Here is a 14,686-nt window from a genome sequence, read left to right as displayed (position 1 = left end):
AGAACTCATGCGATTGCTTCCTCAGCAAAAACAAAAGCATAGATAAAGTGATGAAAATGAATGACACCATGATTATTGTAACAACATGATTAAACTATTTTATATATACACATGTGCTTTATCAGTGAAATCTAAATGTGTAAATGAAATTCCTTTATAGATGAACAAAACCTGTACTTCCTGTTTCTCTGCTTTTATCAAGGAAGTTGAGCGACCCACTCAAGTGGAAAAAACAGCTGTGTCAATGTTTATATTGCACGCATTGCACCCCTCCCCCCGCCCCATTCTTAAAATGAAAAGTGATTATGCATTTCAAAATTTGATGGCTTTTGTCACCATTGCTATAACCTGACTTTTATAACCAAGCCTGATTGTTTTGTGTGTGTGGTGAAAATAGGCTACATTACAATAAAATGACTGACATAATTTAAGTTTCATTTCTTTGGTTAATATTTATCAAAAGTGTGCTGACAAGATGATGCTGTTCACAATAACTCCTACTACTCCAAAAGTTAAAAGTCGCAGTCAAACTGTGTGGGTCATTTTTAGTTTTATTGTCATTTTAATGCAAGTACAACAAGTCAGATCAGTTCACAGGTTGCTTGCTCTTACAATACATGTCAATTAAAAATACAACACATTATTTGGCCTTCCAATCTTATCCAGAACATGTCTTTGGTGAAATTCAGAATGATTCCAGATCAGCTTATTTCATTGCATTGGTTTCAGTAGCTTAATGACAAATTCTGTAAAGTTCCTTAAAGCACCAGTTCACCAAATTACATCTTTACTTTTAAAGTAACCAATTATTTTACATTATTAAGCTGCATCTTTAATACATGCTAGTAATTTGAAAGATAAAACTGGGGTGTATAGGATGTTCAACACATTAGATCTAGGCTAAATGCGTTTCCATCTTAACCTTCACTGTATTGATCCTTCAGTCATGAATTCAGCAAGACAAGGGAAGATTCTGAAGTGATGAATGGACACAAATGAGTCAATCTGGATACAGTTGTGCTCTGTTAATTAGTTTAGTTTAAAAGCATGATGTTGATCAGACCCGTTCAGTGTTTACAGTCCAAATCTATATAGCAAATGACCCAAACTCCAATTAATATTGACTTAAATAAAAAATACATATAATTACATCCAAAACACAGCATTGAAAAAGGCAATAATGCAGCAGTTAAAACATCCGTAACTTCGTTTACATTTCTATTGGTTCAGGATAAGAGAGGGATGAGTCATCTCGGCCAAGAGAAGACGCGCATAAACGTAAAATCAATCCCTACTCAATACATTGTCCTAAATCTGCCTGATGCTGGTACGAAATCTTATTTAAGAGTCTTAAATTAGGGCATCAAACCACACTGTTCACTGATCACAATTCATAAATACACCTCAGAGCGATCAAGACTACAGCAGGCCATCCACGATCCGTTTTAAGTGCTGCCATGTGTTGAATTAGGCCAGTCTAACCTGGAGAGATTTATGAACCATTATGTTTCTAATGGTGCCTTAAAAATGACTAGTATGCCTTGAAGCTTCTGTTCAATCAAATGTTCCAGAACTGTGAGGTCGTTTAGGCTAAACACGCATTTTTTTGTGGTTTGGTTTCAGTTCAGGTATGTTCAAATGTGACTATTCCAGGACAAAGAAAGACAAAAAAGGCAATGCAATCAAATACATACGATCATGTCATTATGTTTGGTGCATCTTGACTCAGAAAATAACTCTAAAACTTACTTTTGGACTGCAGAAACGGAAAACAAACACACTGGGCCCACATTTTGGTTTCACTTCTGTTGATATGTCACGTAATATAAATGATGATTCCGTATTCTTCACAAAAACCTGTAAGTTCTACAATTAAAAAGATTTAGACTAAGACATGTCCTTTCTACAACAGGCTAACAGTAAATTGTTGTGTTTACGTTATTTGTGTCACAGCGACGGACACCCAAAAGTTTGATTTAAAATTTCTATCATGTACTAGAACATAAATGCAATAAACAGACAACTCTATAACCCTCTAATATATATGTATATATATATATATAAAAAAAATGATTTTCAGGCCTTAGTGACACGTGTAGAAACTTAAACCAGTTTTGGAATCAGTGAAAGTTGTTTACCACCTTTCACAGGTGGCGACATACTAGTTTCAGTCACGCAACACAAACCCTTGACAGTTAAATCAACTACTGTATGAAAACGGAGCGATTAGCTAAGCTAACTAACCTACGCTCTTACCGCCGTGGTGTGTTAGGAGGAACGGTGAATGGAGCCTATGTCTACCGAAGATACATTCAGTCAGGAGATACCGTGTCATTTTCTTGTGCTGGTTTATACAACAGTCCGTTTTCATTCAGCCATGTTAGGTAATGTTTCGTTCTCTGTGTGAGCAGCACAAGGTCATCTTTTTGTCCACACGTTGCGTCGATACAAATTAATGATAGAAACGTCTATTCGAGTCACGTCTTTAGTTATGTACACGTCATTGTTGCACAGATTTTTTCATTTTTATCAAAAAGCAAGAAACAGGACCAACACAAGTACGTTATAGCATCATACACCAAATTTTGCATGCTTTTCTTTACGCGTATGGACTTCGGATTACTTAGAATTGATTTTTAAAGAAGCAATACCAGAAAAATATCCTAAGCTTTCGGGTAGTATTGTTGGATGAACGTTCGTGGTACATTTAAAACACTGATTCAGTTCTTTACGGTGTGTGATTGAGACTAATAATCTATCAGAATGTTTGATGGTTTAGTTATATGTGAATACAAACCTCGTTCCTTTTGAAGTCTTATTAAAACAGAATGAGTCTAGTAGTTTATTTTTCTAAGAGTTTGTCTTAGAGGGCCAAAATGTCTCGATTTCCCTCTCGGGTTTCTGTAGTGAACTCAAAAATATATTATTTCATTCATATCACAGATTCACCATGAAATAAACTCTGCTTTGAAAATAGAAATGACAAAACAAACCATTCATGTCGAACTTGTTTAGCTTCTTTGAAACTCGTAATTCATTCGGAAAGAATGTGTGACACTATTCCAGGATTTTAAAACCGCCGAACATGCTCGGCACGGCCACACCCTCATGAACGAAAGCAAAAACCGGGGGATAAAGGAGCTCTCGGAGGTTTGCGGATTCTCTTATTGGTGTTCTCTCTCCCTGATGAGAGAGTAGTATGCAAACGTTTTACTACAAACTCCCTATTTACGTGCCGGGTTTGTTGTACATTTTGAACATCGGTCATATAGACATACATAGAGTACGAGGGAGAGGGGGTTGCAGTGGAAACCCCAATCGAAAAACGGGAGGCGAGAGGGGAGGGCATGGCCTTGAGACTGCAGAACCCTCCTCAGTTCATTTGCTCGAAGAATTTGTAAGTGGGGTTTTCATAGCCGTGATTCTGCATCTTATTGAGCTGTCTTTCCTCGGGGGTCAGCATGGGGTCGACCTGCTGGGAAAGAGACAGAGACAAGAAAGGGAAAGAATCGCTTAAAATGGAGCAGAAGTGAGTTTAAATGGGAAGAATTAATGAACAGAAAGATTTGAACAAGTTGGCCATGAGCAAAAATGAAATCATTACGATAGGCACATCTGAGCAAGCTTCCCATATGGAAAAACATTGCAAAATGTAACATTATTAGAGATTCATACTATATATGTGTATCGAAACATATACTGTATGTTGCAATCTGCATATGTTTGCATTTCTACAAATACACAAAGAGCTATAATATATATAAAAAATATAATATATATATATATATATATATATATATATATATTTTTTTTTTTTTTTTTTTTTTTTTTTTTTTTTTCCTGCTCTGAACTGAAGCAGAAACAGCCCACTATCTCTTCTCAAAATAATTTTAACTAAAATCATTAGCCTATTTCATGTGTATTGAAATATTTATTGGGTAAATTGTCATGCAATTTTTGAAAAAGAAACCCTAATCAAGTCTCTGACATTATATATGATTCATAGAGGCCTGTATTTATCTTTTACAAATTTCACATAAAAACTACATTAATTATCAGAATATGTAACTTTTTAGTACAGATTAAATAATAAATTTTGCTTCATGTTTTCACTTTTATGGTTATACTTTTTCCCCTATCAAATCAAAATATCAGAATGCAAAAATGACGATATCAAAACAGATAGCAGAAGGAAGCTGCCTCAGGTATTTGGTTGTTACTTCCTCATGTTCCTTTGAAATTGATGGCCAAATCTAATTATATTACTTGAATGGGTCAATATATATATACATGAGGCTGTCACATTAAAAACCACGAACACAGTCAGAAGCCGTAGTGACGTCAGGGTTTGACCCCATTTCTTGAACGTACTGCTTCAAAAAAAAAGCCATTTCAACATCCTGTCAGCTGAACCCTCACCTCTACTATGCCATGGCTGATGGTTCCATATGGCTTACGGCGGACTAGCAACAAGCTGATGACCATCACCATAGCGATGGCCACGGCAACCACCAGCAGCCCCACCATTGCCCCGCGGTTAAACGTCTCCAAAACGTCCGGCTGCTGTGATAGAAAAAAAGAAAAAAAGAGGAAATGAGTTTCACATTCAGTAGTACTGTATACATGGAAGATATTAGAACCTGAGGAAGCATTGCTTTATTTGTATAAAATGGAAATCCATCCTACTTTATCATCTGCTGCTCTATTGTTCTTTTATACCTGTCAGAACTGGTGCAGCTCAACTAAGCATATGGTAACATTTAGTTAAAGGTAGGCAATTTTAGAGAGGCTAGCAATAGCAAGCTAGTTTTGAAAGCACAAGATTCCACCCTAGAATGCTAGAATGAGACGGTCTAGTAAGTACGCATGGCTAAGTCACACATGTTCCCGCCCTGAAAACTTGATGCATCCTTCAGAATGAGCAGGAATTTATAACACTTGCTATCAGGATGCGAAGAGAGTTTTAACCAGTATAACAAAAAGTGTTATGAAAAACCTTGCCAACCGTACCTTTAAGTGTATAAGTAAATGGCTTTGCATTTACGCTGAACATAAAGTAGAATGAGAAAAGTTTGATACAGTAATTTTCCAAGAGCTAAAAGAAGAAAACTTAACCTTAGACTTCACAAAACAAATGAATTCACAAATGAAAGCCTTTAAACGCTCACCAGCTCATCTCTCTGGATTCCTGGAGACTTGTAGACCACCTGCTTCAGCTCGACAGAGGTGTTGATCTGAGGAACACAGAGTTAAAAAAAAAATTCAAATCTACTTAAGCTTGGTATTAAAAAGGAATTTGAAAATATATGTAAAGAAATATCATCTGTGAAGTTTTTGTTCATTCAAACTTATTAAAACTCCAAATGGTGACATCCAGTGGTCAAGTTGCAAAACTGCAGAAATGCCATACGGTCTCGTTCAGAATAATATACTGACATACTACTCTATTACTTCAGTACATAGTACATACAGTATACTGAGCACATTTTCTGCTTCAATAAAATACCTGCATTTGCCAAAATGTGCTTTATACAACAGTGCATTCTGCATAAGATAGGCCTACTGTATCCCAAAAAGCAATGTTCTTGACTATACTTCTATTTCCAATGTGATTTGATGAGACCACCAGAAGTGAAGACAAGACATTTTTTTGTAAACTGAGTGCTCTTGATTAATCCAAAATAAAATAGAATATATTTTTCCCCCAAATCATGCAGCCCTAACTGACATCAATGCAGCTAGCATTTCAATCCATAGTTAAGTCACTTCTGTAATAAAAGCACTTGCTGAGCAATTCTGTACATTTTATACATGTAAATGTGTTATTCTGTGTCTATTAGAGCAGATTTTGTCCTAACCTTCTCCTCGTATTCATAAGTCGGTCCTCTCTCAGAGGTGGTGTAGTCATACTCATCTACTGATGAAACTGTGGACAGACAGAAGAGTGACCTTACAGTTATTCAACTTCATATACACTATAAATATATAACTAAAAACAAACTATAAAATGATTATATTATATCACAGGAAGTGTGATCAGAGCTTTAGTATTTACCTTTCTTATCGCTAGGCTGGGGGTCTACATTGCCCAAAAATAAAGAGAAAGGATAAAGGATAGTTAGTATTTTCAGACTGTTAACATGTGTTAATCTCCACTTCTGTCATCATAATGCATGTTTTGTGTATGTGTGCATGTTGTACCGATGCGTGGTGGGTAGGGGCGGTTCTGGAAAGCTCTGTCCTCTTCCTCCTCATCATCTCGCTCTTCCTCACTCTCAGCAGGAAGCAGCTCTTCTGTGGTGCGCGTCTCAGAAAAGGAAGTGGTCATGAGTTCGCTGATGTCCCCTCTCTCTGTTCTCACTAACTCCTCTGCAGAGAAGGACAGATTGAGTGAATGATTTTGAGAATCATTAGACTTTGAGGCAATAAAGGATTCACGAAAACACTTACGGATTTCGTCGTGAAGTTTCTCAGCCAGGCCGGGGACTTTATAGAGCAGAGCCAGGCTTTGGTTCATCCTCTCTTCGATCACATGCAGGTGTGTGTACACCTTCAAACAGAAATTACATTGCTTTTTTTATTCATTTTTGCATCATCTGACAAGATCAAGCAATAAATCTGGCACGTCTACAATGAGCGACAAGATATATAAGTAGATCATTTGGGAGCGGAGGTCAATGCAGTTGGGTGCGCACTATGGTGGCAGAAAAACAGTGGTAGCAAGTGGAGGAAACTGGGCGAGATCCACGGAATAAGGAAAAAAATATATTGTTGTGCCATTGGATGTCGGAATTGGACTTCAAAAAATTATGGTCTTTATTTTTATAGAACACTATAGGCAGCTTTGAAGCTAAAGGCAGACTTTTATGTTTGCAAGCCATTAAATGGACACACTGGACTGAGCAAACCTGCGACGATTAGCCTATTATTAAAGCACGAATTTGATGTAAACAATATATCTATCATAATATTCACAGATGCAGTTCATGAGGGCATAATGTATTAGCCCTACAGTTACAGCATGAAATATTTATACCTAAAACATTTTACAAAGATAACTTTTAAACCTATAATATGTTTCTCTCACAATTCTGAGAAAGAAGAAAAATCGGAAGAAAAATAACTTTTCACACAATTGTGACTACAGTATATCTAACAATTCTGAGAAAAAATCTGAATTGTGATATATAAACTATATTCTATACTTTATTCCGTGGCAGAAACAAGCTTCCTAAGAATATTACTGCAGAACAGTCACATTCTGCCATTAGGTAGGCTCCGCCCACAAAACATGTCATCACTGTTTACAAACACCAAAATGGTTCGTTCCTGTCATTCTGTGCTAGGTAGCTCCGCCTACTTTGAAATCTTATTGGTCTCATTGGAGGGACAGATAGAGATAGTGTCTCAAACCTGGAATTTCATCTGCTCTGCCTTTTGAGGGTCGGCAGACTCGATGTGCTGGTAATGACGAAGAGTGTGTCGTCGGTCCTTCTGCTCTGCGGCCATATAACGCTTCAGAGCCTGAAGCACACGGTCTGGCTGTGTGTTTGAGTGTGAGGGAGAAAAACAAAGAGAAATAATGTCAAAAAGAGAGTTAGAAACGCAATATTTAATACATCCACATGCTATCAGCTATGAGAGGATAAGCAATAGATTGACAAAAAAAAAAAAAAAAGGTGATTTGATCTTTAACTTTTAACTTTATTGTCCCCAGGGGGAAATTCTTTTCCACAGCACTGCACTTGTTTAACACACACAACATAGCCAATATAATACAAAAAGACATTATACAAAGAAAAAAAACCCTGTTGTTAAGGTATGTGATGGCTGAGGGAATCAGGCCCTCAATTTCTCTAACATAAGAAAGAAATATAATCACACAAATGTCTTGCTTTACCCTGGATGTATTATTACTGATTCTGATGGAGTCTTCCTGTAGAAACATACCTATGAAATATACTGATCTTTTCTTGTTCTTACTATTTCTGTGACAATATTTTTTCTGAATTACTTTTCCTTTTGCTAAAACAACTGAACTATTTTTTTATTATTATTTAGCAAATATTGTATTGTGCTAATATTCTGTTAGCAGTTCTCAGTTAGTGTCGTACCTGTGGAGGGTCGCTCTGCACAGCGCTCAGGTAGCTCTCTAGAGCCAGTCTACGGTTGTTATTGAGGGTGGCAACCACACGGGCCAGGTGTGTCTCCACCAGCCTCTGCCTCTCGCCGGCTACCTGCTCCTCAAGGGTCTGTAAAACAGACTGGAAATGCTGGGAAAGAGAGAGAGAGAGAAAGGGAAAGAGATGGAGAATGATTTGAGAAGCGTCACAGTAATGACTGTAAACACATGAGGCAGCATTCCCTACACATTTTACTTTGTATTGTGAGAGAACAAGGAAAAAAAAACGTAGGGCAGGACAGGATTTTTATCCAACATGACTTGATTGGAGTGTTTACTTGAAAATGGTGCAAGAACTGAATGTAATCTCACTTCTGAAAAACAGCACCCACTTTTGAAAGAAGAGTTTTCTTCAGGTCAAGCTCACCATCAAGAAATCTATCATTATTTAATGATAAAGTATGCTAAGTACACGTGAAATATCATTTGCAACCCATTTTACTTCATAAATCCGGAAATTCAGGGGGGAAAAAAATAGGTTGGGACTTGATTTTATCCTTCAGAACTGATTGGATTGTGACACTACAAAGCCCTGAATATGACATGCGGGAAAAAATTATGTATAATGTGGCCACAAATTAAGAATTCGTTCCCATGACTTACTAACACGTCAGCATGTTTTACTAATTCGTTCCCTCGTGTTAAGTAAATCATGCACAATATAAAAATTTGTTTCCTCGTTTTACTAAATCGTGGTCACGTTGTAATAATTTGTTCCTTTGTTTTAGTCAAATCAAACTTGGCCACGACTTACTAACCCGGCGAATTCTTAATTCGTTGCCACGATATACACTACTGGTCAAAAGTTTTAGATCGGTAAGATTTTAATGTTTTTAATAGAAGTCTCTTCTGCTCACCAAGGCTGCATTTATTTGATAAAAAAAAAAAAAACAATTTAAAAAAACTGTATTATTGTGAAATATTATGACAATTTAAAATGACTGTTTTCTATTTTAATATATTTTAAAATGTAATTTGTTCCTCAGATGAAAGCTGAATTTTCAGTATCATTACTCACATGATCCTTCAGAAATCATACTAATATGATGATTTGATGCTCAAAAAACATTCATTATTATTTTCAATGTTGAAAACAGTTGTGTACAATTTATTTTCAAAATTATTTGATGAATAGAAAGTTCAAAAGAACAGCATTTATTTAAAATAGAATATTTTCTAACATTATACATGTCTTTACTGTAACTTTTGATCAGTTTAACTCATCCTTGATGAATAAAAGTATTGATTTATTTTATTTCTTTCCCCCCAAAATAAAATTAAAATTCTTACTGACCCCAAACTTTTGAAGGGTAGTGTTTAATGTTACAAAAGCTTTAGATTTCAGATAAATGCTGTTCTTTTGAACTTTCTAATCATCATAGCATCATGAAATAAAAATGTAAAAAACTGTTTTCAACATTGATAATAACCATAAATGTTTCTTGAGCATCAAATCATCATATTAGAATGATTTCTGAAGGATCATGTGACACTGAAGACTGGAGTAATGATGCTGAAAATTCAGCTTTGGTCACAGGAATAAATTACACTTTACTGTTATATTCACATAGTGTTATATTCCGGTAGTGTATATATATATATATATATATATATATATATATATATATATATATATATATATATATATATATATATATTGTCCACATGTCATGTGCAGGGCTCCGTATGACCCACCCTGATGAACGACATTGTGAAATATGCCAATGCGGTGCGGTCATCCAGTCATAGCAAAGGTCATTGGAACAGTAGGACAAAGAGCCTGTTTAAACTAAGAGTCAGTCATTAAATAGTCAGGAGAAACTAAATTATGAGTGTTTTTGTTTCAAGAATAATAATTTAAAAAAATTCTCAAAAGTGTAGAATATGACCCGTTTAACACATGCACACTATCGTAAGTTTTGGGTTGATAAATGTTGTTTTTTATGTTTTTGAAATAAGTATCTTGTGCTCACCAAGCATTAGTTGATCAAATTACAGTTAAAATGGTAATGTTATGAATTATTATTATAATTTTAAAGAACTGTTTTCTATTTTAATATATTTTGAAAAATGTAACTTATTGCAATGTTGTCAAAGCTGAATTTTAAGCATCATTACTCCAGTCTTCAGTGTCACATGATCCTTCAGAAATCATTCTAATATGATTTGTTGCTCAAGAAACATTTTTCATTATTATCAATGTTGAAAACAATTGTGCTGCTCAATATTTTTGTGGAAACCGTGATACATTTTTGTTCATGATTCTTTGATAAACAGAAAGCTCAAAAGAACAGTCTTTATTTTCAATCGAAATCTTTAGTAACATTCTAAATGTCTTTACTGTCATTTTCATCAATTCAAGTATTAATTTCTTTCAAACAGAAACATCTTACTGACCCCAAACTTTTGAACGGTAGTGTAAAAGCATGACTGAAACAGTAATTATTGTGTTTATTTTACCTCATTCAGTGCCTGGCGGTCTGACTTAGGCAGGTCCTTTGACTGGTTATCTGCCTCTGCCCACTCCTTCATGATCTGGATACACAAATAAAGTCACATGATTCCATTCCTTCTTACACACTCTTCTGGGTCACATAAAGACTTATACTCATACCTAAAAAGTCATGCCTCCCTCACCTCATTAATGCGTTTCATTCGCCTTTCCTCCAGGTCCATCTTGGCACGCAGGAAGTTGGCATGTTCACTGTCGTCTCCCGGCATCTCGAAGTAAACATCCACGCCATCTGTAGGACGAGGAGTGGGCACTACCGACAGGAGAGAAAGAGACTTAAGTACCAATCAGGGATTATTCAATCAATGAATCTATTAAAGAGGGAAAGAAGGATCACTACAGCTCAGTGAAACTAAAGTAGTCTCAGTACGAGCAGTGTGTTCACTTTAAATCTTCAGCATCACTGTATATGAGAGGGATTAAAGAGGAAGCATTAAAAATGCAATGACATTTAACCTTATGCATCCTGTTTAACATCTGCTGAATGTCTGTGTGTGTGAACGAGACAATTTATGACTCCTGACACATGAAATGTCAGTTGTAAGACTCACGGTTGTCCATCTGCGTTTGAGGTTGGGTGGAGGCTTTGGCAGTCTGGAGGTTCTTGTCGTAGTAGAAGTTGTCCATGTAGTCTTGGCCCTGGAAATGAGAGTCGATGGGATACTCATACTCTTCTTGGTCCTTTACTGTTGTGGCGGCTTCCTCCTCCTCGGCTTCCTCTTCCTCAGCTGCCTCTTCTTCATTCCCTTCCTCCACCTCCTCATCCTCTTCCTCCTCAGCTTCTTCCTCCACTACCTCTTCCTCTTCTTCCTCCATGTCGTCTTCCTCGATGTCCGTCTCAGGGGAGGGACTGGGAGTGGGCGTCGTTTTCACACTGATCGAGCGGAAAGGATTTTAAAGTTAGTTGGTTTTTTAACAGATTCGGTCAGTTGTAGGTCCAGGTGCAATCGGTGTAGTCTAAATTCTCAAAGGAATGACTCTTATGAGATGATTCTTTTTAGTGAATCAAACATACAATGCAACCAGTGTAGTCTATTTCCCAAACGACTCTTCTGAGCTGATTCTTTTTAGTGAATCCAACATACAGCACAATCAGGGCTGTGTTTCCCAAAAGCATCGTTAGCCTGAGTTGATCATAGAGACCATTGGTGGCAATTAGTTCTACGATCAACTTAGGCTTACAATGCTTTTGGAAAACGGAACCCAGTGTAATCCGATTCTTAAACGAATTACTCATATTAGTCTGTTCTTTTTAATGACTCAAAAACACTGCAACTAGTGTAGTCTGATTCCTAAAAAGCAATTGACTCTTAAGAGGCGATTCCTTTTAGTGAAACAAACACATACGGTGCAACTACCAGTGTAGTCTGATTCTTTAGTCAATTATTTTAGTTAATCAAAAACATACAGTGCAACCAGTGAAGTTTGACTGCCAAACAAGAGCTGGTTCTTTTTAGTGAATCAAAAACATACAGCTTAAACAGTGTAGTCTGATTTCTGAAGGAAAGCATCATACGAGTCTATTTTTTTCACTGGATCAAACATACAGCGTAATTAGTCTAGTCTGATTCCCGAATTAATGATTCTTATGAGCTGGCTGTTTTTAGTGAATAAAACATACAACATAACCAGTGCAGTCTGTTTCCAAGATGAAAGAATTTTACAAGTCTGTTCTTTTTAATGATCAAAAACATTCAGTCCATCCAGCATAGTCTGATTCCTGCATGAATGATTCTTATGAGCTGACAGTTTTTAGTGAATAAAACATACAGCACAACCAGTATAGTCTGTTTCCCAGATGAAAGATTCATACAAGTCTGTTCTTTTTAATGATCAAAAACATTCAGCCCATCCAGCATAGTCCGATTCCTGAATGGATGACTCTTATTAGGTGTTTTTTTTAGTGAATCAAAATTCACTGCAACCAGTCGTCTGATTTCTGAACCAATGACTCTATTGAGTCTAGTTGAGTTAAGATAAGTTTAGCAAGAATTGTTTTAAATTAACAATTAATTAAATTAACGGATTGTTATTAATCTCAATTTCATCATTTGGAATTGCATTTATATTTTCTTAATTGTTATTCCTAAAAGAATCATAAATGGAGCTGTTAAGGAACCAGAACCATGAAGGGGAATTGAAATCAGAATCGTTAAATTCTTCTAGTTATCAGTGTCAATGATAACTGATGATTTAGGAGATTCAAACCTGCATTTAAATGCTGTTGTCACTCCCAAAACATTGTCTTATATGATGCTAATTATTCAAATAACGGATTAACAGTCAGTTGTGGTGAAAATAAGGACGGTTCTTACATAAAGCGTTTTGACACTCTATAAATTCAAAATGAAGAACCAAATGAACGTGTTGATATGAGCAATGATTAACGGACCACAAAACTTCTTTACCTGGTGACGACCTTTTCTCCAGCCATGGAGACGAGGGGTGTTGTTTCTCCTTGTACAGTGTCTGCAGTCTCCGTCTCGCCCCGTCCGCTCGATCCTGCCCTGCCGGGGCAACAGACGTACTCCACCCCACGGAAACGGTCACCGCACGGCAACAACATCCCATAACTATGCAGCTCCAGACTGTCAGCTGTGCAGGCCTAATGATCAGGGCAAAAGATGAATGACTGCAGCAGTACTTTTAAAAAAAAAGTGCATTATTTCTTCTTTTTTTATCTTTTTGTAATTGCTTGTACATGTCAGGGTGAAATGACCTATAAAACTCAAATGGAAAAACCTGGAGCACCAGGAGATACTGGTAATAATGCAGAGAGGAAATGAGAAAAAGAAGATCATAGATCACAGCGGGCGACTGCAATTTCACAGGCATCACACTAACCATTAAAGATGTGAAGCTATTAGAGTTGAATTCCAGCTCTTCCAATACTTTTTAAGGGTTGTAATTTTGTGAGCTTTTATTATTTACCTCCTTGGCGATGTTGTGCCAGTACACGTAGCTCTCGCAAGAATCCATCTGCTCCTGGTGTAAGAAACGGCAGCGATCCGGGACCAAGAGTGAATCGCTGACATACTCACCCACTGAGAGACAGAAAAAGAGAGAAACATAATAAAACCACAGTCATTAAAAAAAAGAAAGATTATTAATAAAACATGCGTTCAAGAAAAAAATACAGTTTCCACAAAAATATTAAGCAATATTAAGTTTTTAACATTGATCACACAAATAAATTAGTTTTTAAAATATATTTTAAAATAGAAAATATTTTAAATTGTGACTGTTTTTACTGTGTTTCTAATTAAATAAATCAAAACACCCCACTTTTATGATAATGACTGGAATATATAAATAAATTCCAAGACAAATGAATGAGAAAACAGCTAGATAATACTGGAGACAAAAAAAAAAAGCACTGTGCTGAGCTGAGCTGCAAATATAAGAGGTGGGAACTTAAAATATGTGCAGTATGTGAGCAGAAACCAAGGACAAAAGCTCCTCAAAGGCAAACAGCTGCATAAGCATTACTTATTCATCAACATTAGTACTGAGCCAACAGATTTATAACTTATTTATTTATTTTTGGTTGTGATATAACATATTTGTACGGCATTGCAGAGTACAGTGTACTACAAACGATGCTGTAATACTGAAGACTGACACATCAAGCCATTGTTAAAGTGCCCTATTATGCTATTTTAAAGGCTCCTAATTTTGTTTTGACGGTTTCCTACAATAGGTTTACATGCATTCAATTTTCTCATAATATACACTGCAGCATCACCTCTTTTCTAAAAGTGTCTTAAATTGTTTTAAAAAGGATTCTGTCTCTCTAAACCTCTCCTTTCTGAGAGTCTACTCTGCTCTGATTGGTCAGATGGACCAGTCTGTTGTGATTGGTCTATTCTGCTCTGATTGGTCAGATCATGTCCCAGTCTGTTGTGATTGGTCTACTCTGCTCTGATTGGTCAGATGGACCAGTCTGTTGTGATTGGTCTATTCTGCTCTGATTGGTCAGATGTCCCAGTCTG

At 36.4% G+C, this 14,686-nt stretch overlaps 1 protein-coding gene across 2 annotated transcripts in view; it reads right to left on the bottom strand.

The window, feature by feature from the left end:
• Window positions 1-533: 533 nt before the first annotated feature.
• Window positions 534-14,686, bottom strand: part of aplp1 (amyloid beta (A4) precursor-like protein 1) — a 60,547-nt gene continuing 46,394 nt past the window's right edge. The window contains exons 5-18 of one of the 2 annotated variants that reach the window (XM_081370339.1): window positions 13,626-13,738; window positions 13,103-13,299; window positions 11,246-11,568; window positions 10,820-10,947; window positions 10,643-10,717; window positions 8,115-8,273; window positions 7,414-7,542; window positions 6,451-6,550; window positions 6,202-6,369; window positions 6,056-6,079; window positions 5,859-5,926; window positions 5,169-5,234; window positions 4,420-4,563; window positions 534-3,472 (exon numbers count right to left, since the gene is read on the bottom strand). In XM_081370339.1, the coding sequence (XP_081226465.1) occupies window positions 3,374-3,472; window positions 4,420-4,563; window positions 5,169-5,234; window positions 5,859-5,926; window positions 6,056-6,079; window positions 6,202-6,369; window positions 6,451-6,550; window positions 7,414-7,542; window positions 8,115-8,273; window positions 10,643-10,717; window positions 10,820-10,947; window positions 11,246-11,568; window positions 13,103-13,299; window positions 13,626-13,738 (1,793 nt within the window). In that variant the 3' untranslated portion in view covers window positions 534-3,373. Of the gene's footprint in view, window positions 3,476-4,419; window positions 4,564-5,168; window positions 5,235-5,858; window positions 5,927-6,055; window positions 6,080-6,201; window positions 6,370-6,450; window positions 6,551-7,413; window positions 7,543-8,114; window positions 8,274-10,642; window positions 10,718-10,819; window positions 10,948-11,245; window positions 11,569-13,102; window positions 13,300-13,625; window positions 13,739-14,686 lie in introns of both variants that reach the window. The other variant, XM_081370338.1, reaches the window with a different exon arrangement.

The sequence above is a fragment of the Scardinius erythrophthalmus genome, assembly GCF_964197995.2.
Source record: "Scardinius erythrophthalmus genome assembly, chromosome: 7".
Classification (NCBI taxonomy): domain Eukaryota; kingdom Metazoa; phylum Chordata; class Actinopteri; order Cypriniformes; family Leuciscidae; genus Scardinius; species Scardinius erythrophthalmus.
Note: the sequence above shows the minus strand (reverse complement) of the source record. Positions and strands in the feature narration are given on the sequence as shown.